Raw genomic sequence first — 23,796 nt, forward strand, 5'->3', positions numbered from 1 at the left:
AGGAAGGTCCATTATCACTCTGCAGTGACCTAGGAAGTCCAAATCCAGGAATAATTTCTTTTAATAAGACTATGATGACTTCTTGGGCCTTCTCAGTTTGAGTAAGGTATGCGTCTATCCACCCAGAAAAGGTGTCAGCAAAAGGGACAAAATTATTTTCCTTCTCTTATGTCTCCTTTCTACCTATTTTAAAAACTTCTTCGATCCTACCTCAGTATCACCCCACAAAATTCTAAGGAATTTGGGAGCACTATGTCCAGAACCAGGATCTAAGACCAGATATGAGAATAGAAGATTCCTAGTACCTTTATCTTCAAGGCTTTCAGGAATTCTATCTCAGAAACTGGGGGTAGAGACCAAATGGACACTTCCTACTTTATCACAGAAACACAACAACAACAACAACAACAACATCAACGCAGTATGGAGAATGAGGAAAAAAGACAAGAGACACACACAAACCAATAGCAGAACAGCCAATGTGAATTCCTTGGGTAAGTGCAGGAGAGCAGCAGGAGGTGTGGCGGTAAGAGCTACCAGGCAGAGGGTCTTAAGACGCCCATCCTGCTCAAGGCTCTGCTGGACTGGGTGTTGTGGCTTGTATATGTGGTATCCCCCAAAAGCTCTATGTGAGAAGATGCAAGAAGGTTTAGAGGAAAAATGATGACAGCCAAGCAGTGCATTAATCCCCTGGTGGAATTAACTGAGTGGTAATTGAAGGCAGGTAGGGTGTGGCTGGAGGAGGTGGGTCACCGGGGGGTAGGTATTTTGAATCTAGCAAGCGGAGTCTCTGTCTGCTTCCTGATCATCACCTCACTCTTCCACTGTGATGTTCAGCCTCACCTGGAGCCCCCAGAAATAGAGCCTGCTGTCTACAAACTGAGACCTCTGAAACTGTGAGCCCTCAAATAAACTTTCCTCCTCCGCAATTGTTCTGGTTGGGTTGTTTAGTCACAGTGGCGAAAAAGCAAACTAAAACAGTGGGTCTCTCTTCATCTTCACAGGTCTCCAATGGGGGGGTACTGATCTTATTTCCAGTTTAGACATGAGGAAACCAAGGAAAAGAGGGATTAAAAAAGTAGCCAGAGAAATGATAGAACCAGAAAATGAAATAATTCTTGGCATCAAATGACTCAAATATGTGATGAAACTAACCCAGCCTAGTAAAGAAGTGAGGTCAGTCACACAATTGCAGAGGACTCTGGGAAGAGAGAAGTAACATCAGCAGCCACTGTCCTTAAATGCCCTCTGTGGATGAGTCCAAGAAGTCTTCACAACCCCCTTTCAGGCAGGAGGGAGTGTATTCTCTCCCCCCCTCCCCCCCCCCTTTCCTAAGATTTGGATATGGTTTGAGCAGTCTCCCCCACCCCCAGAGTTCTTGTGTTGAAAACTTAGTCCTCAGTATGGTGATATCGAAAAGTGGAGGAACCTTTAAAAGATCAGACTTTGTGCAAGGCGGTTAGGTCGTGGGGGGATGCTGACCGACTAAGAGACTAATATAGTTTGTGTGGGATCCCAGGTAGATCTCTAGAGGGAGGGTGTTATTAAAAAGCAGGACCAGCCTCTCTGAGCGATCTGGTTTCCTGTCTTACCATGTGATTCCTATCACTCCTGCTCCCAGGGTAATGCCACTGGTCTTGAGATGTTGCCAGAGCTGGCACCATGATATTTGGAACTTCAGTCTCCAAAACTATGAGTGAAATCAACCTCTTTTCAAGTTACCTAGCCTCAGCTTTTTGTCATAGTAGCAATGCAAACCAGACTAATACTCTTTACAGGTGAAGAAAATGAGGCATGGGAAAATTAACTTACTCAACATCACACAATAAATGGTAGGAGGAGGATTCCAAGTGAGTAATCCAGATGCTGAGCCCGTGGACATGTGATGTAGCCTCCCAATACATCATGTGCTCCTCCCCGCAATTCATCAGGTAAATCATAGAGAAAACAGGTATCTCTGAGAGGAAAGGATGTCCTGGAATGGAAAGCAGTCATTCTGCTTTACCTCCATGGTGAGGGACAGGTTTTGGAGCTGAGCATATACGTTTCAGATCATTTGACCATTCATTCACTCTTTCATTCATAATTAAGGACTCATCAGGCTTCTTTGTCCCTCTCAGGGAAGAAGTTGGGGCTAGGTATTAGAACACAATTATTTTAAGGAGAAACTCATTTAATCCTCATGTTCAATCTGCAAAGTAGGTGCTGTTACCGCCATTTTGTTGATAAGCAGAAGTTCTTAAAAACGAATTACTGATGATCCTAAACCTGCATGTGATGTAGCTGTGGAGGTTCATGTCAGTGTCTACGCACCTGAACTCAGTGTCCTGCACCTGCAGTGAAGAGGGCAGGAGAGGAGGATGGGAAGCCTGGCATTCAAACTCCCTGTATTCTGTAGATCCTCAAATCACCTTGATTTCACACCAACAGTGGTGAACCATTAGCAACAAATAGGGCATAACAAAAGAAAACAAAACACCGTCTTTCGTTTAATCCTTTATTTGAACATCAAATAGGTTGAGAAAATGTTTTACAGGTGCTAAAGCATCCTTCTGGATTTTTTACTTTTTTCAAGGTGCAAAAGAGGTTTACAAGTGTGTTTCATTAAACAAAGCAAAGCTGCGACAAAATGGAATCACATCAATAATGGTACGCATCAGCATGAGCGCATATCACTCCATCAAGCACAATTGGGCATTTAAGCCTTTTCCCATAAAACAAGAGCTCTACACTGAAGAATATGTAGTGCACCAAAAGCATTGTTTATATCTGTGAGAGAACAAAAACTGGCATAATGTCACTTATTAATTCAAGTCTCTATGACCAATGACCTCTCTGTGAACGCAAAGGGGTCCGCATCTTAGGCACCTGTTCATGGGACTCAATGTTATTTCCAGGGTGCACAGCTCTGTAAAAACACACTAAAGATGGGTTTGGGACATGGCAGCATTTACATATTTTAAAAGTTCAGGCACATTTGGATGCAAAAAGAAAAGAAAGGAAAAGTATAGAAATTTTTCTTGAGTCTCTAAAAGACAGTGCAAAATTGAAGTGCCATAATAGAGGCAGCAATTACTCAGAAAATAATTTTAAATGACTTAAAAAAAAGAGACCACACCTTAATTTAAATGGAAAAGAAATGCAGCTAGAAACAGAGCATCATCACACTAATGAAAAGATGGATATTTGGAACCACAGTTCAATTCATTTGCTCCAGTTAAGAGTGAGTAAATTTTTAGGGGGTTTATCTAGGGAGTGTGCAGTGTTATCTGGATCAACCTCCCAAGACTTGCACCAAAGAGAATCATGGTTGCCTTATGAGCTACTGTGTAACTCTATTGCCTTTCAAAGAATTAGTTTCCCCAAGCAGATCTTCCTGTGAATATTTACACATTACTATGGTCCTAGTGATCACCCCCAGTATCCACAGTCCATCTCAGAGTTGGAAAGTATTAATGGGAAAGGATTCATGATTGTTTTCATGTAGCAATAGGTGTCCTCTAAACCAATGTCCTAAATCAAGATCCATTTCAATATGTAAGATTTTAAGGTGAGAACACCTCAAAGTGATTAAGAGTAAATTATCAGTAAGTCACTCATTTATTCAGCTTCCAAAAGGCATAAGATGTGGCATAGCTAAGCATATTTGCAAGACTACTAGGGAACTCTATCAAAGATTGCACTACCTTATGGGCTGAATTTCACAATCTGCATCAATAGGGTCTTCTCTTTGGATTACCTAGTCTCTTTATTTCTGCATGATAGCATTATAGCATCATTACAGCAAGCTAGGCAGTGGGTAAAAGAAACTCAGACCCCTAGCTATTCTTTGGATTTCACTGCTGATGCCACTTCCTTCCCCAGAACTCAAGCCGCCATTTTGGAAATGGCTGTCAATGGAGCTATTTATTTTTGGATTACAATAGAATACTGAAACTTGGTGTGAGAATACTTTCAATATTCTTTTTTTTTTTTTTTTTTTTTTTTTTTTTTTTTTTTTTTACTTTTTCCCATACATCAATCTCCCAAACCCACTTTCCCACCCTATCTTGATTCTCCAAGTGAATCATGTCTTTCGAACTTTAAGTTGTCTCAAAGTGGGGGGAAAAGGACAGGAAAAATTATTCAAAATCTACCCTACACTCTACAGCAACATCAGCTGAAAAATGTCAGCAGCTCATTATTGACACTTCAAATAAGGATAAAAAGAGATTTCCAAAATTGTTTGAAACTCCCGGGCTAACATTTCAACCATCATATTCTCTGCCCACTTCAAATGTAGTAGTATCTTGACATGAATACAAACACAGTAGATGAATAATGTAAAACCCTCCACTGTATTATTGTTTGGATTTAGCTGGTATTACATCACCTATAGTCCTAGAGGTTTTTTTTTTTTATTTTGTTTTTATTTTTTTTTAAAAGAAAATCTCAGTATAAACATTAAAAAGAACCCACTGACCCATTAGCTACTGTCCAAAAATATTACTACTGATATTTTGGTAAAAGCAAAATTAGCTGCCCTGAATAATTTTCCTTTTCAGGCATAATCTCTGCTACATAAGATTGTCTATCATTCAATATCCAACAATAGGCATGTGGATTAGTGCTATTTTGTCTACTGTGGATACAAAAGTTGATATGAAATGTGATCTTCATTTAAATGAATAATCACCAGGTTTTAGGCATCAATAACTGCATACATGACAAGGTAACTTGAAAAGTATACAAAAAAGCTAAATATTTTTCCTTGGTTTTTGCATGTTAACCCAGTCAAATTAAATCCAGAACAGAATTATTACATTCAATTGTCTGATAAACAAGCAATGCAATTTCAAAAAAATATATATTATACTATATAAGGTGCTTCTTAAACAAACAACAAAAGGATTATGTTCTTAAACAATATTCTTAATGCAGATACATAAAATTGCCCCAAAATTTAGATGCACATATAAGTGGAAAAAAATAAAAAAAAACTTTTTTTTTTTCTTGGCCCTCCCAGTTTCCCAGTCCTTTGGTAGAAACTTAACTGGGCAACCAGAAATAATTAATCAAACTTGCTTTTCCAAACAGGACATACCAAGGGAAGCCTAGCAGCTCTCCAGGGGTGTTGGCAAACATGTTACTTCTCGAATTATATACCATGAAGTCAGGGAAGGAAATTATACTTACTTATTCGTTAAAAAAAAAAAGGAACTAACCCATAACTGCATTAAAGAAGCAAAGGCCTCAGAACTGGTCTCCTCCTGGCTTATTAAGTTTTAGGACATGAGATGGGGGAGGCTAGTTTCCTTCCAAGTGCACACGTAGTATCACCGCCCCCGCAGCCTGCCTCCAATGCTGCATTACTTCCCTCCTTCCCTCCTTCCCTGCCAGGAGCATGCTGGGCCAACTATAGGAACACAGCTACCCACTGCCACTCTTCTAGTCAGGGCCACCCAGAAAGCAAGAAGCGTCAGACTACCCTGTGGACCCTAGAGCCGCCCGCTATGCACTGCAGGGTGGAGGGCCTACGAGGCACCCTGGAAGCTGCAGCCTGTGGCCATGCCACTGAGCAAGGCTGACCTTGCCTCACAGTTTTATCCAGTTTCTCCCCTGCTTTCTTTCCTCTTTAGCAGCCACGAGCATCATGCAGTGTTACTATATTGCCCATGCCCCAGGGCTAAAATAAATTTTAAAAACCCAGGATGCAGGCTCATTTAAACTCCCCTTGATCCTGACTGGACCTTACATGTTAAATTCAGTGTAAATCACACCAGGAAGATCCAGGTCGAGCGCCCTCTGCTGATAAACACAAGACCCCACCAGAACAGGTCCTGAAAGCTGTTTTACCGCAAGTCCTGGGGGGCAAAGGGCTTTCTTCCATAAAATAAAAATTAAAACAAAAAATAGAACTATTCCCTCATACAGAGAGACTGATCTGTCTGGGGGGGGGGGTGACTTAACTGAAATTGACTTGCTGGCTTCCCAAAGGCCCTTGGGAAGCAAGAATTAACCAGAACCCATGAGCTGTATGTAAGTGCCCTAGAAATACAGCAGTAGAGGTATCAGCAAGTTGACATGACCTGGACAATCAGGGGTCTTCCTTCCCTGTGTGTGTCTTGTATTCCTATAGGTGAAATGAATAGACAATCACTAAATATAATGCTATAGCCAGGCAACAGAACAAAATGATAAAGGTATCACCTTGACAAAGTGACACGTTACTATAGGAATCCAAGAGGGTGCTATAAGGAACCCTTGAGCTAGCTTTCTCCACATCAAAGGTTACAGGAGCCACTATCAATTCTTTCCTGAGGCTTATTCTTGGAGCCATCACAAAGTGCTTATCAGAGGTGAAATGGCCACTCCCGGGCCTGGGCCTCAATAAGTAGTTTCAATGCACGGTCATCTCAAAGGCTGAGTTCAGTCGAGAAGGGCTATGGGAATCCTCATTTTTATAAGGTAGCAAAGGGGGAAAGAGTGCTGTTACCAAGAATTAGCCTTGGAATCCCTTTGGCTGTTCCCAACAGAAGATGTGTCACTAAGAACTGAGCAAGCAAATGAACGGCCACTCGTACTAGAAAGCCACTGGTATTGGATGCGTGCCTAGTGAGCGCAGGAGACAGAAACCGCTAAGTGATGCATGACTGGGGTAAATGCTGCAGGGACTCTCAGAGCTTTGGGGGAGGCCGGGAGTTCTCACATTGTGTTGGGGAAACCCTCTGCCTCCTGGGGGATGTAGTATGTCTGCAAGGAATGTGCTGAAGTGGAGCCCGTGGTGGCCAGCAGGCTCTGGCTAGGCTCCTCTGGGGGCACGCCCCCACGGTTGGCTGGGGCATGCAGGCGGTGGGCATCCAGCATCTCCAGCAGCAGGTCGTACAGGGGCACCACGTTCTTGCACTTCATGTTGTACAGATGCTCCATGCCCTTGTTACTGGGGAGGGGACACAGAGAGGACCGTGTTAGACACCAGCTCAGACACCAGACACCTGAAATTCCCAGGGGAAGTAAGAGGGATGACAGGGATGCTTGTAACCAGTCTCTCTTCCTATTTAAAGACCCATCTTTGGACGGCACCTGCAGAGACCCCAGCAGAGGACCTGCTGAGACCCCAGTCTGGGACTTATCTCCACAAGGCTTTCATTTCCCCAACCCCACTAGCACACTTTCCCTCCAGCCACTTCCAGGGTACTTTTTATGCAGGTGACTTTCTTATATAGCCTGGTCTCACCCCTACACGAGAACCGGAGAGGTATAGCTGGGTACGAGTGAAACTTTAAAATATTTGAAGCTCTTCAAGAAGCTCCCTTTCTTAAACCTCTCGGTGGCTTCCCAGCAAACTCGGAATAAAACAGAAATTTCTGTCCACATTCTCCAAGGCCCAGCCGATCTCCCTTGTCTGCCTTCACAGCACTTACTCTGTCTTCTGCCCCTAACTGACACTGCTTAGCCACACTGGTTTTTGTGTTTCTCCATAAAGGAACTAGGATCCTCTTAGATTTGGGGGCTCTGCACCTGCCATTCCCTCTTCTTGGATGTACTTCCCAAAATCTTTAAATACCACTCCTCTGGGCGGCTTCTGCTACCCCCATGGCACAAGCCTCTGGCTCTGCATCCTGAGCTGCTTTCTTCTGGATTGTTCCATCTTCCTCCTTACCGTTAACACAACCTGGAATTCTCCTTTGTGCTCACGTGTGTTTTTTCTTTTGGCACCCAGCACACACACACACACACACACACACACACACATACAACCCAGAACACACAGTGCAAGTTACAGGTGAATGGATTTGTCCATCCTGTCCTCTACCATAGCCTTGAACTTGGTGAGTGTCCTGCAGACCAGGGGTAAATGGGCAAGGGGAACGTAGGCAAATGTCACTCCTCCCTGTCACAAGCTCCTCTTCTGCCCTCCTCCACCAACCACCTCTCTACTGTTCTCACCACAGCATGGGGTGGGAGGGGGCTGTGACAATGACTATCTAGATTGACATTTCTTAAAAAAGAAAATATGTATCATGAGTAGACAGGACCAAGAGAATGTCCTAGAAGATATTTGCAGTTTGGGTGGGGAAAAAGCAAGCACAGATTGGGGCCCTGCCATGGAAACCCAGCAGCAGTCATCAGGCCTACAACCCAACCTAGATGGCTTGTTATTTTGTTATTGTTTTGCTGTTTAATCTAGATACTGTTAAAGTTAAATGCCCCCTGGATCTGCCACTGTCTTTCTCCTGCGATGTAATGAATCACATTTACAGACAGATGAAATCTGGTATTAAATTCTTTGAATAGCAGCATATGGCCAGGGCCAAGCTTGACAAAACAGAGTTCTGTGATTTAGATTAGCTGTCACAAGGCACCAAAATATTATTTTGTACATGCGTATGTGTATGAGTGAGAGAAACTGAGTGGTGGGGGAGAGAGACAGAGAAAGAGCGAGGGGGTGGGACTCCCAAAGCTTTCAATAAAACAGCATCTCTCTCTAGTTTTTCACATAATTCCTAAAGAAATTCTACAGAGCTCCCTCTCTGCTGTGCCCAATAAAATCAGCCAGGGCCAAATATCCAGTGCCAATATACTTGGTATTAACCGGTTCAGCTTGCTAATGCTGTCAGGCTCTTAATGAATTTGAAAAGTCATTGATTCCTATCAACAAATAAAACATCCTGGGGCTTTGTGGGATTTCTACCACATCACTGAAATTTCTAGCTCAGAGTAAAAGCTGGTCTGTTTTCTTCAAAGAAAGGCTACTGTCTCCTCCAGGTAATCTGGCAGGATGTATGCTATTCTGAGCCATTCTCTGCTTCTTTCTCTAGGGTGCTCATCAAAAGGAAAAGCGAGGAAAGGACTGGATTGTTTACCCTGGTGCAATCACCTACTGTACCTGGCAGTGTGAGTCCTTCATCTGCTACACAGGGATTCTTGGGGAATCCTGAGATCAGAGACTGTAATCACTTTCCCAAGTGGAAGTCTTTAATTATGAATTTCAGATTCCCAGGGAGGGGGAAACCTATCATGACTGATTTGTTCACTGATTCATTCATTCATTCATTCACTCAGTTATAATGTTATGAGCACATACTGTATATAAGTCTTCATCTACAGCACTCTGGGGGACATAAAGGGGAAAAAGGGTACTACTCTTTTCTCAAGAAGCTAACAATTTTGCAAGATTGTCTCCAGGAAGGAGACAAGTAGGACTTTGATGGGATAAACCTCTTGCCATTTGAATCATACAACTGAAGACTGAATGAAGTTCCCTTAAAAAGTGAACTATTTCCATCCCTTAGGACAAGTCCTTTCCTCATAGCAATCTCTTTTTGATTTGGGTCCTGGTGTAAGCTCAAGGTCATGCAGGTTTCATCAGCCACGGGACTTGTCTCTAGTGCCATCACTTCACCATTGTCATTACTGTGCAGTTTCTAGAGTCCGCAATAACGAATCCGTTGTTTTCTTCCTCTCCTCCCTGCAGGCTGAACTCTGCCTATGAGGACATCCCCTAAGCCTGTCAGCAGACAAGTTGCACAATTATTTAGAATAGAGATGAGGCCACTTTCACCTTTTGGCATAGAGATATTCTATTTCCTTGGTTTTCTTGGTTCCTATGAATAATAATAATAATAATAATAATAATAAGTAATATTTGCTGTATTTTTACTATGTGCCTAGCACTGTGCTAGGTTGTGTTGGGTATACAGTGTAAGCAAGACAAATTATGACCACTGCCTCACAAAGTTTAAAGTCTAATGGAGCAGAAGGATAATAAAAGGGGCAATAACAATCAAGAAGAATAGGTCTAAAGGGTCAGGACTTACTTCCTGCAAGGAGAGCTATCTAAGTGATGACAAGTTCAATTACTGTTTAGAAACATTCACACACACACCCTTGCCACCATGTGTCCATGATCCTTGACTTTGGGTTTCACCACCTGACTGGCTTGGCTAGTGGAATATTAATGGAAATGATGTAACCAAAGGATGGAAAACCAAAGGCACTTGCCCAAAGGGGCTTGCTCTCATCTTCCTCTGCCACCTGCCATCAGAAGGAGCACATGTCAACTTGTGGGTACAAGGAAGAGGCACCAGACACATAAAGCTGTCAGCCGGCCCATCTGCAGAGCTGCAGCTTGCAGGAGTCTCCCACCTGTGCCCTTCAGATGTGTGGATGCATCCAGCTGAGATCAGCAGAGCTGCCTGGCCAACCTGCAGCCTGAAGTGGAGGCTCCCAGAGGACTCATAGAGCAGCTTACGATGACAGAGCTCAGACTACAAAGAGGTCTCCGGAGGCCAGGTAGGACTGGACCACAAGGAGTAACATAAACAAAGCGAAGGGGTTTATATGATTTTTATTTAAAAGCAATGGGAAGCCCCTGATAGGTTTTAAGATCAGATTTGGTTTTAGACAGATCACTCTGATTACAACATGGAGGAGAGTTAGAAAGGGTCAAGATTAAAGGCAAACAGACATGATAGGAGGCTGGTCGAGAAATCCAACAGGGAAGGGCAATAGTAATGGAGAGGAGATGACAAGGAGGGGCTGAGGCGCTCTGGAGGAGTCCAGGTTGACTCTCCACAGGGCATCTCTACGGTCTGTCATTTAGGATTTCTGAGTGTAGCTAAGGCGAGTCCGGCTGGGAGCAGGAGGGATATGCCCCTTCCGAGGGCTGGCATGCTGACTTCCTTCCCTTGGCCTCCTCCCTTGTCCTAAGACCTTGCATGTGCTTCCGACACAGCACACGCCCCACACTCTCGACATTGCCCCATCCCCTAAGCAGAGCCAATGCCTCCCTCCTCTATCCTACCATAGCATATGAGCTAATTACGTGCCCAGAACTGTCCTGAAGCTGCTCTCCATGTATAGACAGTGGCCCTTCCTGAGCCAGCTGTCACACAGGGTTGGGGCAAGCTTCCTGTACGTCTTTCCCAGGGGACCCAAGGATGACTGACCTCATGTGCCGGATGTGGGAGAGGATGAGGAGGAGCTGAGCCAGGCGTCGGTGCTGCTGTTGCAGGGTCAGGCCTGCCTTGGCCATCAGGTGGATCAAGGTGTCTGTGATCTTGTCAAGGACCCGGTGGATATGGTCCTTTTCTTCCAGAGACTTCAGGGTACTGGACAGAAACGTGTATATTCCTGAATGTGCACAGAAAGAGAGACTCAAAGAGGATGAGGTCTAGAAGGCTGGAAGTGTCCATGAGAAAAACAATGAGCCAGGGCCCATCCTGACACAGCAGTATAGCAGTAGAAATATTCTGGAACCATTTGAGACCAAGCAACTCAGTGAACTACCTAATGAACGTGCAAGTCTGGGAGCCACCATAAGCCAATATGGCCCCCTGTGTCAGAACCAAGATTCCTAGGATGGAATTATTAGCATCGGGCTGCAGGACACTGGCCACCTTCTGGGATCTGTCTGACACCAATGTGAATTGTCCATTGAACACTGACCATAGTGCTGTGGGGGAAGTCATTATTGCTTCTTCTCAGGGCAGAGGGATATGTGGACATGCTGAGGTAGCACGCACAGCAGGCGCAAAGCTTGGACGGCCTAGCTCTGCATCTGGCGATGACAAGGCAGACTCTAGGAGACCTGGTGGCTGCTTGGCCCAGTGATGGGAAGGTGGCTTTCCTGGCAGGATTTGCTTTGCTTCTGTGTTTCCAGGGAGGTTTGGGGCTGCAACACATTTCAGCCTCTGCTGATGGTCTATGATAAAGGGGTGTGCAGGGGACCTTGGGAATAGCTGTTTCTGCTCCAGGCAGTTTTCCCTCTCTTGCCCTTGTCTGGCTGTCTGTGCCCCAGGTAGGCTCAGGACTGCAGCTGGGACCATCATGCACTCCATTCTGGACAGCACCAGTACTGAGCTGGACAACCAGAGAGCCTTTCTGAGATTTTTTTTTTTTTCCTCGTACTTGGGTTCAAATCCAAGGCCTTGCTCACTCTAGGCAAGTACTCTGTCACTGAGCCACAGCCACAGAACACCCCTCTTTTGGGGGTTGTGATCCAGAAATCCTGCTTCTAGGGTTGCTCAGCTAGATGAGAATGCTGTATAGGGCTCTTAATGGTCCTCTTTCCAGCTTTTGGAGCTCCTATCTGCAGAAGAAGCTGAACAGCAACAAGCAGAGGAGAGAGAGGAAGGAGAGAGGAAGAGAGAGAGAGAGAGAGAGAGAGAGATACCTATTCAGTCATGAGATCCTAGTTCTTATGTAGTTTTCCTTTGACCTTTCAGCTTTCATAGTGTCCTTCCTAAAAATGAATCAATGAATTTTCCCTTCTCTTAAGAAAATGGGAGTTGAGTTTCTGCCACTTGCAACAGAAAGAATCCTGACTGTTACAATAAGTTCTGAGCTGAGCCCCAGGACAAGGTAGGGAATACTGAGGAGGGCTGGATGGAGCGGGCTTGTCTTGGGACCACAGATTTTCTATCAGCTGAACTTCCAGAAATAAGCACTTCCTACTCAGTCACACTATCTTATAGGGAGTGGAAGACACAGAGCTTTTCTCCTGGTTAGGAGTATGTGGTACCATTTCTTTGGCCTCTCTTTCTTTATTCAGCTCACTGACCATCTTGTGCCTCACTTCTCCTCCCATCCCCTGTCCTCACCAACAACTTCAAGTTAAAGCCTCCCTAGGTGGTCAGCCTCCAACTTTATACTGGTAAATGTAGTTGACAAGTTACTGCCACCCAGCAGCCTGTGGACTGGGATTGAAGTTTCCATAGAGGAACTCATAGTAAATAGAGTTGTAACTGCCCAAAATGGCTAAGTTTAAAACAGACCAACAACAAAACAAGAGTGGTTAGGGTGCCATCAAACAGGATTGTGTCGCTTTCGGTACCTGAAGCACTGATCCCAAATAAACAAAGCTCAGAGTAACTCAGCCGCAGATAGGTAGTGGGATAAGAAAGAAATTCCAATTTACTTCACTTATATTCCATGTGGGCTGTTGACAGAGAAAGAATGTGTCCATAAGAAAAATGGGCCAATGTCCAGTAGCCATGGGATTGGACTGGACATAGCTCATTAGCATGGAGGCATGCAATGGTGGGTTGGGGTCAGGGGTGGCCTCAAATGAGCTCCCCATGGGCTCGCCTGTTGAGGTCTCTCCTGTCATTATCCACACTCCAGCTTCATCTGTTATGCGTCCTGCCATGGACTGGATATCCTGGGAACCCACCCAGGCCACAAGGCTGAGTCAGTCCAACTTGAATGATGCAATTTCTACCAATTTCCTTTTCTGTTACCACCCAGGATGCTGCCCTCATTCACCAATGACCCCTTTCTTGTTCAAGAGAACCCAGAAACAAAGATCAAACCACATGGAGGGTCCCGCTTGACCCTTGTGTTTCACTTCTCCTCCTACTGTGTGTCAGCAGCAAAGAACACCATGCTAGACCTTCAGCAGTCCTGGAGGCCAGCATTTCATGATGCACTTTCCAGTGGAGGTAAAAGAGGCAGCACTCAGGCTGGGACAAGTCAAGTTTTCTCTTGGGCTGCCAATTCCCTGTCCCCCTCACTGAGCACGGTTGCATGGATTCCTTCATCCAGGAAGCACTAACTGAGAACATATTGTGTGCATCTCTATGCTCTTTGATAGGGATTCCACACCTTATTTCCTTTCAAGTGTTAATATTTTAAGAGCAGATATTTCCTGTGGAGAGAGGATTTGCTTGACAGCGACTCTCAGGATGCAGGCCATTCTCAGAACAAGCCTGTTTTTCCAGTCCTGTTCTGGCACCAGTACAGCTTATCATCTCATCCTTGTCGCAGATGCTTCCTGGCTGTGCAAATATACTTAGAAATAAAATATACAGGCCTGTAAAAATGCCAGTAATTGACAACAGCAGCCATTTTCTTTTTGGACCTTTCCAGCGGAATGTGGTCCATGTTTGCGGCCGGTTGTCCTTAAGGAGCCATTTGAGAAGTGACAGCAATTCAAATTCCCAGAATGCTTCAGGTTCTCTGGCAACTGCTGTCAATGAGCAAGAGCAAGGCAGGGCTGCTGTTAATGTCCATGTCCCAGGTGGTCTCTGCCACTGCTGGAAGGCTGCTCACTGGCTCTCTGCAGCAGGAGCCAGTGAGCAGACATTGGGGGCCTTCAGAGTCTTGCAGAAAGGCAGACTGTTGCAACTCTGGAGACTGCTCCAAATCCCAAAGATGGGGGAAGAGAAAAACCATTTGCACGTCATTACCCATGGCTGGCATGCTTGGCAGATCTGAGCTTCTACACACTCTGAATCTAGTGGCCACCATTGAGAGATTTAGGAACACTCTGTGGGAAACATGGTGGTAGAGAAGAATGGGGAGTGCAAACACACAGACACCCCCATGTGTAAGAGATCTTGACTTTCCCTCTCGTTCTCTGGGTCTCATTAATTCGATTCTGTTCTCGGTCCCCTTTTCTCCTGCATGGACACCCTCTCCTGCTTCCCTTTCCATTGTCACCCCTTGGGAAACCCCTCTTTATACCTCAGCTCTTTTCCAGATAGTGGAGGCTTCTGGGAGCTGGGGGGAAGGGGGGGCTTCTCCCCTGCCATTGTTCTCCACTTGGGGGCACTGTTGTAGAGAACTCACAAATGCCGGCCCCTGGCTTACCAGCTGCTTGAGGACAAATTCTTCTAGCAAGGCCACATTTCTCCCCCTTTTCCAAAAAGGAAGAATGTGACAGTAGGCCCTGGGAGATTTCTTCAGCCTATGGCATCTTGATAAGCGAGGGAGTGGGAGGGGGAATGATTCAAAGGGAAAAAATAGCAAAGACGAAGTCCACAGCTGTCAGCGATCTGGGCCAGGATGCTGTCACTGGGCTCGGATGAGAAGGAATGCCCAGTGTTCATTGAGGACCCTGTGATGAGTCAGTATGCTGGCATTTTGGGGTTTCTGCAGAGAACTGTTCCCACAGCCAAATAACCAAATTGCATGTTGGCTCAGAAGTGCCTTTGAGGCCCAAGGGCTTGGTGACCCACACACGTGGGCTTCACCTATGCTACTGTTCTTCCTGGGGATTCCTGTCCCCGATGGAGTCTTGGGACAGTTCTTGGTTGCTACTGCCATTTGGTGGCAGGGGCTGTGCTAGGTGTCCTACAATGTGCAAGAGAGCCCCAGACAAGGAAGAATTTTTTTTCAACCTCTATGTCTCTTGAAAGTCCTACAATGAAGCTTACTGCAAATAGAAATTTGTAGGGAAAATTTTTGAAAAATGGACTGGAGGTATAGCTCAGTGGCAGGGAACTTGCCTAATATGGGCAAGGTTCTGGGTTCCATCCCATAAACACACACACACAGAGACACACAGTTTCAAAAAGCTTTCACAAGGCTGTACTCAAAAGTCCAGTATGCAAACTGGTCTATAAGAGAGGGAAGCTTAAGTAGGATGTATTTTCTCAAATTATTATATAGCTGATTCTCCTTATGCAGTCTGTCAACTGAGGGGATTATATAAGCTTTCCAGGTATACATTTAGTTGAATGATTTCAGGGCAACTGTGAGGTACTGCAAAACAAACAAACAAACAAACAAACAAACAAAAACAAAAAACACAATTGGTTGTAAATATATAGAAAGGAGATGTGAGACTCTTCTCAGCAAAGCTAGAACATATGATTGTGAAAGAGCACACACCAATGAAAAATATTGTGATATTGCATCCTGTACACTTTAGGTAATTTTTTAACATAGTAAGGGATCTGTTTTGTGGAAAGTACATACTTAAATTATTTGGGGGTTCTTATCTTTCCGTCTTACATTGGCACTGTCTCCTGAGTTTCCCATACACTTCCTGATTCCTCTTCTGTGTATGACTGTTACTTTTTCCAATCCATCATCTCTTCTCCATTACCTAGCCAAAGGATCTAGTCTCTAAAGCTTTTTCAAGTTCGACAGATTGACTAAGTATTTGCCTTGAATGTCGTGAGATACTAGGATATGTTTCACAACATCCCAATATGTCCTATTATCCTCTCCTATTAAGATAGGAGAATTGGCACTTTCTCAGCCTACACCATAATAAAGGGAATCACTTTTTTCCCACCTTTTTTATTGGTGCACTATAATTATACATAATAGTGGGATTCTTTGATACATATTCATACATGCGCACAATATAACAGTCAAGATCAATTTCATTCCCCAACACCTGTCATTGCCTTTCTTCCTCCCTCCCACCACCCCTTGTCTGTACTCTGATGATATGCCTTTGATTTTCATGGGATCCTCCCCAAACATACGTCTTTCTTTTTCTTTTCCTTTTTCCTCCATAACTTCCACATTTGAGAGAAAACGTACAACCCTTGAATTTCTGAGTTTGGCTTCTTTGGCTTAATATAATGTTCTCAAGTTCCATTCATTTTCCTGAAAAATGTCATTTTTCTTCTTTATAGCCAAATAAAACTCCCTTCTGCGTATATCTACCACATTTTCCTTATCTATTCATCCATTAATGGACACCTAGACTGGCCCTATAGTTTGGGTTTTGTGAACTGTGCTGCATAAACATGGATCTGCATGTATCACTATGTATGTTGACTTCAGTTCTTTAAGATAAATACCAAGGAGTGGTATAGGTAGGTCATTTGGTGGTTCCATTTCTAGTCTTTTAAGGAACCTCCATACTGATCTCCATAGTGGTTGTACTAATTTGCAGTCTCACCAACAGTGCAAAAGTGTTCCCTTTTCCCCACATCCTCTCCAGTATTTATTATTGTTTGTATTCTTAATAGCTGCCATTCTGACTGAAGTGAGATGAAATCGTAATGAAGATAGAATCACGTTGACAATAAACTTAGAATAGAGTCCAGCATGTGCAAAAGTTACTCCGTAATTTTTATTTCACTTTGACACTCTGGTTTTCTTGGCATGCTATTACTAGATCTATTTATTTTTCTTCTTTTATCATGTGCAAATATGCTTTGGTTAGTTTGTCATTTTCTTTCTCTGGTGTCTATCCCTAGCTCTGCTTTTTCCTATGCCTATACTTGCACAGAAAGGCTTCTGATTGTCTTCTAATGTCCAAACATTCATTCTGAATGCAAGTAAGCATGTTACTACTTTATTGTGTTTTCTAATTTTGTTAAGCCTGGACATCTGTATTGAAATTGGTATCATTTTATTTTAAATGAGTTCAATATTATTTATTCTTTATGTGGGAGTTATGAAAGTGCATTGATTTTTTACTATCACACATATAGGAATACTCTTATCAATTTCATTTCAAGATAGTCAGTGTTATGTATATTTTTTTTGTTGTTGTATTTTAAGTGCAAGTAGGCATTTCCGGATTTTTTTCCTATTTGTGATTTCCGATCTTGGCTTTCTTTCAGAATCTTCTGTGGGATTTTATAAGATGCAGTTGCCCGGGTCCACCCTAACATGACAATTGGAAGCCAAGGGTAGAATCTGGCATCTTTGATATAAGAATACTCTCCATTAAGGAGACACGTGCAACGAGGAAGAAAAACCATGTGATTACCTTGGTGTTTTCACATTGTGGTTCCTAAAATGTACATGCAGCTACTGAAAGTATATACTTTGTCTCTCTTCTAAGAAAAGAGCCACAACAATGACTTCCAGAGATTGTCGCCGGGCTGAGTGACCCACGCCTGTAATCCCAGCAGCTCAGGAGCCTGAGGCAGGGAGATCGCAAGTTCAAAACCAGCCTCAGCAACAGCAAGGTGCCAATCAGCTCAGCGAAACCCTGTCTCTAAATAAAATACAAAACAGGGCTGGGGATGTGGCTCAGTGGTCACGTGTCCCTGAGTTCAACCCCCGGTACCCCGTCCCCTCCCCAAAAGAGATCGCCTTGGTGGGTTTTCTAGACAACTTGGCTTCCTCGCGCCCCTCCGCCCTTTCTGGCCAGGCTGGTGAGAATGGAGGGGACTCTGGGGACAGCCTTGGAAACCACTCATTTCATCAGGCAGAGCCCTCATCCCCTGCTTCCCTGAATGACCACGTTGAAGAGGATCCTGACACAACTGGAAAAACATTTTTTCCTGTGCTTTTTTTTTTTTTTTTTTTTTTTATTGTAAACAAATGGGATACATGTTGTTTCTCTGTTTGTACATGGAGTCAAGGCATACCATTTGTGTAATCATAAATTTACATAGTGCAATGTTGTTTGATTCATTCTGTTCTTTTTTCCCTTCCCCCCACCCCTCCCACCCCTTTTCCCTCTATACAGTCCTTCCTTCCTCCATTCTTGCCCCCCTCCCTAACCCTAACTCTAACCCTAACACTAACCCTTCCCTCCCCCCTTTATGTGTCCTCATCCACTTATTAGTGATATCATTCGACCTGTGCTCTTGCACCACAATAGGCACAGAGGACTTCTGTGAACCCTGAAAGGGGTGAGGACTTCTCCTCACCAGCAGGAAAACATCTGATTCTGCAGCAGAAACCAGCGGTATCCTCTTTGGATACCAGCGGTATTCAATTTGGTTCTGACACTATCAACCTGGGGATGGCATCAGCTCCCACAGGTAAGGGCTCCATTCCCAAGAATGTCATCTCACCCACTTTCTGTGCCAGTCACTAGCTCCAAGTTGTTCTCCCTGAGCTTCTGACCCACCAGCTGGAAATAAGGGTTCCAACAACATCCTCCTTGCTTGAGTTACATTAATTTGATCAAGCAGCTCACAAAACTCAAAACAAAAAACTTATTTATGTTTACTGGTTTTATTATAAAAGATAGTACAAAGGATGTAGATGAAGAGATGCTTGAAACAAGCAGAGAGGAGGTTCCAGGCCTTCCCAGGGCATACCTCCTCCAGGAATCTCCACATGTTCATCTACCCAGAAGCACTTGGAGCCTTGTCCTTTGGGGTTTCATGGAGGCTTCACTTCATAAACATAACTGATTAAACCATTGACCATTGGTGATAAATTCAATCTTCAGTCCTAAAATCCTGCCTGGTCTTTCTAGGGACCAGCCCTCATCCTCAAAGAATGAGGATGCCAGCCATTAAATAAACTGATTGTTGTAGAAAAAAGACACTATCACTTTGGAGTTTCCAAAGATTTTAGGAGTTGTATACCAGGAAGTGGAAAGGAAAACTAAGTATAATATCACAGACATGGACCCAGCATCATTAATTAAACAAGAAGCAAATCTCAGGTATTTGAAATATTATATGGTTTTGAGCCTATTATTATAATTGGTGTCTAGCTCTAATGCAAGATGAGAATGAATTTATGACTTACTGAAGGCCCAATGAATTCATTTGTATAAAGAGGGACAGTCAGAGGGGTGTTTTCTGTACCATTATTGACAGTTTTTATACTTTTAAGGCCTTAGGTTGCATAGCTACTTGGAAATTACTTCTCTTCCAAAGTGCCAATATTACCACCTTTGTTACAGAAACCACATTCTAGATTCTAGAGCACTTAATTATCTGTCTCATGCTAAACTTTCATTCTGGATACTAATACACTTCATAGCAATGTTTGTCCAAAGAGTTAAGAGGCGAGATACATCTCCCAGTATTAGAGATTTCAGACAAATAGCCTAATGCCATCCAGGGGATAAATTCTCATTTTGTGAGCTGAAAAAAAAAAAAAAGAGTACTGCTTTGAGAAATATCTGTCCATAGGCAGGAAACTTATATGCTTCTACTAATGTGTACTTATCCACCTGAAATGTGAAGAATCCACTCATAACCCAATCTTTGTGCCATTGTGTACAATTACACTATTGTGTACAAGACCACACAGTCATAGAAGTCCTCTCTAAGTGGTCTCAATGTGGGAGAGATCAAAGTGAAGTTGAGAGTCCCTGCCAGAAACCAGCGTGGGAACATGGTGGCCCTGTTCACTTGGCAATGCTGGGTTCCTACGAGTGCCCTCTTGGCACCAATGACTATGAAACTATGTATTTCTGATTCAGTGGCATTTGTCAATTTGATATAATTTTTTTAGTGAAATGTACTAAATGTTCTAGAAGGTAAATACGTGGTCATCAACACAGTCAAAACTGACTCAGAAGAAAAATCTCTTAATGATGACTTCAGATGAACTGACTCAGTTGACTTGAGGGAAAACATCTTCAATGTGGACTTGTCTTTTAAATGTATGTGGCAAACATATTTTACTTTTACATAAGTCCCAGTTCTTAATCTTTTTTGAACAGTCTAGCCTTATACCTTTTAGAACAAAGCCATTGTGGATACATATTTTGTTTAGGAGCTTTAGTTTTGTTAGTTATATCTATGATACATTAAGAATCATCCAGAGTTTTGAATTTTGTTCTTTAAATATTCAATTATTACCTCTTCAAGGTCAGAAAGGAAAAGCTCCAAGGACACACTTGGTGGAAAATGTGCAGTCTGTCTATTACAGAGGAATTTGTACAAGGTTCCACATGGGATTCCTAACCACAGGGAGCTGGCCTGGTCTCAGGAGGCCCTAACAGTTTCCTTTTCTTTCCAGAAAAGGCATTTTCTTGACTGGTATTTTAAGGAACAGGGAGCAACAACACAGAACAGAAAGCAGCTCTGACATATTAGGGCAGATTTTATTTTCCAAAGATGACCATGTCGATATATCCTATTCACATGGCTTCTACAAGGAGATCATGCCACTCTTCCTATAAAGATGTGGGTCTATTCATGCTCCCTAGAATCTGGATGAGCTCATGACTTGCTTGTCATCAGCAGAATGGGCTGAAAGTGACTTTGCATGACATCTAAGCATATGTCATAAAAGGTCATGAAGTTTGGCCTTGTCAGCTAGGATACTTGCTTCAGGAGCCCTTGCTACCTTGTAAGAGGTCTAGCATACCATGATGTGGAGAGGCCACAGATGGCCAACCCAGTTGATCATTCCCACTGGTATCCCATCCAACAGCCAACATCAATGGCCAGTAAGCCAATAGAGGTGCCTCAAGGTGACTTCAGCTCATGACTACCAAATTACGCCAGTTGATGAGTATCCTCATCTGAAGACCCTAACACCATGGAGAAGAGACAGTCATTCCCTCTGTGTACTACCCAAATTCATGACCAATTTTTTAAGCCATAGAATTTCAGGTTAATTCATTACACAATGGCAATAGCCAGAATATTCTTTGACATCTACATCACACACATATGGAAGAAAGTAATGAAAAATAGGCAGAATGGAGATTCGACTCCTGATCTTGCAGGCTATGTGATATGATAGAATTTGGACTTCCTGTTCTGCATTACGAATTCTACCACTCACCAATGCTTTGGTTCAGCCTCATTGGTGTAATGGTAAGGGCTCCAACTCATCCTAACAGAGATGTGAACAGCTAATAATTTTCTTATGAGACCTTTAGTCATCACTACTTTCCAGCTGATTATCAAAACATATGGGTTAGTCCTTAACTGGCAGAATATCTGCACTCCTTTTTCCCACCAGAGAATGAACATCTTTGAATTCTAATTTGAATAATCCTTATCAAATCCAAGTTATAAGAAATTGAGTATGTGGCTATTTGGCTGAAGAGAGTTTTCATGGTGAACAACTGGTCTATTTTATTCTATTAAAAGCCTGTGAAACTTATAATGGAATGCATTCTCTTCTTTGGTTTGGCCAGGCAAAGAAATTGAGAGATAAATTGTTGCCCATCCTGGGAACTGCTCAGAGGTACTTCTGTGTGCTAATCTGACTCCTGAATTTATTATTTTCTTCATGTTATTATCCTTTTTATGCAGATTTTGTCAACTGTTACTTTGCCCCTTTGCCTGGCATGAAATTTGGTAAGCCATTTCAAATCCTCTGTGGATTAGACAATATATGAATAAGATAATGGAAAAGATGCTCCTTTGTTCCCTGCCAAATCAATGAACAGTGTTAGTGTGATGAGAAGTGTTTATAAAACATCATGAAACACTCATCTGACTTAGCCTCAACTCAAAAACAAACAAACAAACAAAAATGACAGATGACCCAAGAATATGCAATTAGCAGATTTGCACATGGCCTCAGCATTCTGAACCAAGCTTAACTGTCCTGTGACGTTCAGCACCACCAGCTGATATGTGAAGTCATGCCCTCTTGGCTCTGATCTGCATGTTTGTCTCCTCAACCACAAACCTTCAGAAGTATTCTTCCCTTCCTATCCTAATTTTAAACTGGAAAGGCTGAGTGTCCTCTCTGGTTATTCCTGTTTTTGAGAGCTAAGTGGTCATACAGGTTCTACAAATTTCTAGGTAGATCCATTCCATCAATTGAAGTGTATACTAAAGTGGATAAAAACTATTGAATAACTGTAATAGGTTTATTTTATTTTTCTTAAGGAGAGAAACCTTACACTACTTTGCAAAAACAGAGGCACAGGATTTCAGAATTAAGAATTTAAAAGATGCCTTCGAAATTTTCTATTTTGTTGGAGTATAGATTTTCAAAATAGCTTCTAATTATGTTTTGTATTTCAATCCTGTCTGTTGTGATATTTCCTTGTTCATTCCAAATTTTAGTGATTTGGGTTTTCTCTCGTCTTCTCTTTGTTAGTGTGGCTAAAGGTTTATCAATTTTGTTTATTTTTTCGAAGAACCAACTATTTATTTTGTCAAATTTTTGTATTGTTTCTTTTGTTTCAATTTCATTGATTTCAGCTCTGAGTTTAACTATTTCCTGTCTTCTACTACTTTTGGTGCTGTTCTGTTCTTCTTTTTCTAGGGCTTTGAGCTGTAGTGTTAGGTCGTTTATTTGTTGAGTTTTACTTCTTTTATTAAATACGCTCCATGAAATAAATTTCCCTCTAAGTACTGCTTTCATAGTGTCCCAGAGATTTTGATATGATGTTTCTTTGTTCTCATTTACCTCTAAGAATTTTTTCATTTCCTTCCTAATATCTTCTGTTATCCATTCATCATATAATAGCATATTGTTTAATCTATGCCTTAAGATCATCATCATATCTCAAAACCATTTTGAAATTCAAAACACCCTTTTTTGAAAAAGTAAACCCCATGTGAAAACCTCATATATAAACTGGGTGGAAATCAGACTTCTCTGGTTGAAGCAGGAAGAATGGTAGGAAAAGCTTATAGTCCACTCCTCTTCTTCTTGCTTCCAGTGCCCAATCCTGCAGTGACTCTGCAGTTCCTTCCATAGTGCTTAGTTGCAGCAGAAGGAAGCATAAAAAATATTGATCTCCAGAGAATGAGAGAACAAACCAGAGACTGGAAAAAAATATTTGCAAAAGACTCATCCAATAAACAACTAGTATACAACATATATAAAGAACTGTCAAACTCAACAGGAAAACAAACAAAAAAAATTAATAAAATGGGCCAGAGACCTTAATAGATAACTCACCAATAAAAATATACAGATGACAAGTATATAAAAATATACTTAGCATAATATGTAATTAGGAAATTGCAAATTAAAACCACAATGAAATACTACTACACATTTCTTAGAATGGCCAAAATCCAGAGCACTGATAATAGCAAATGTTGACAAGGATGTGGTGCAATAGGAATTCTTATTTTTGTTGGTGGAAATGCATGATGCAGCCATTTTGTATTTTTATTGTTACTGTTGATCTTTTTCTTTTCCAGATTTTTTTAAATTGGTGCATTATAATTATGCATAATGGTGGAATTCACTCTTACATATTTGTACATGCACATAATATAACAATATAATTTGGTTAATTTTGTTCCCCCTATTCTCTTTTCTCTATGGGTCTCCCTTTGATTTTCTGAGATTCCCCCTACATCTTCCCCCACTCCTTTCCCTCCAGCTTTCACATATGAGAGAAAATGTATGATCCTTGACTTTCTGAGTTTTGCTTCTTTTGCTTAATGTAATGTTCCCAAGTTCCATCCGTTTTCCTGAAAATAACATAATTTC

At 42.5% G+C, this 23,796-nt stretch overlaps 1 protein-coding gene across 6 annotated transcripts in view; it reads right to left on the reverse strand.

Moving 5' to 3' along the window:
• Positions 1 to 3,994: 3,994 nt before the first annotated feature.
• Positions 3,995 to 23,796, reverse strand: part of ESR1 (estrogen receptor 1) — a 361,874-nt gene continuing 342,072 nt past the window's right edge. For all 6 annotated transcript variants that reach the window (XM_079147950.1, XM_079147949.1, XM_079147951.1 and 3 more), the window contains exons 8-9: positions 10,932 to 11,115; positions 3,995 to 6,919 (exon numbers count right to left, since the gene is read on the reverse strand). In XM_079147950.1, the coding sequence (XP_079004076.1) occupies positions 6,685 to 6,919; positions 10,932 to 11,115 (419 nt within the window). In that variant the 3' untranslated portion in view covers positions 3,995 to 6,684. The remainder of the gene's footprint in view (positions 6,920 to 10,931; positions 11,116 to 23,796) is intronic.

This window comes from Sciurus vulgaris (genome assembly GCF_902686455.1).
Source record: "Sciurus vulgaris genome assembly, chromosome: 7".
Taxonomy (NCBI): Eukaryota; Metazoa; Chordata; class Mammalia; order Rodentia; family Sciuridae; genus Sciurus; species Sciurus vulgaris.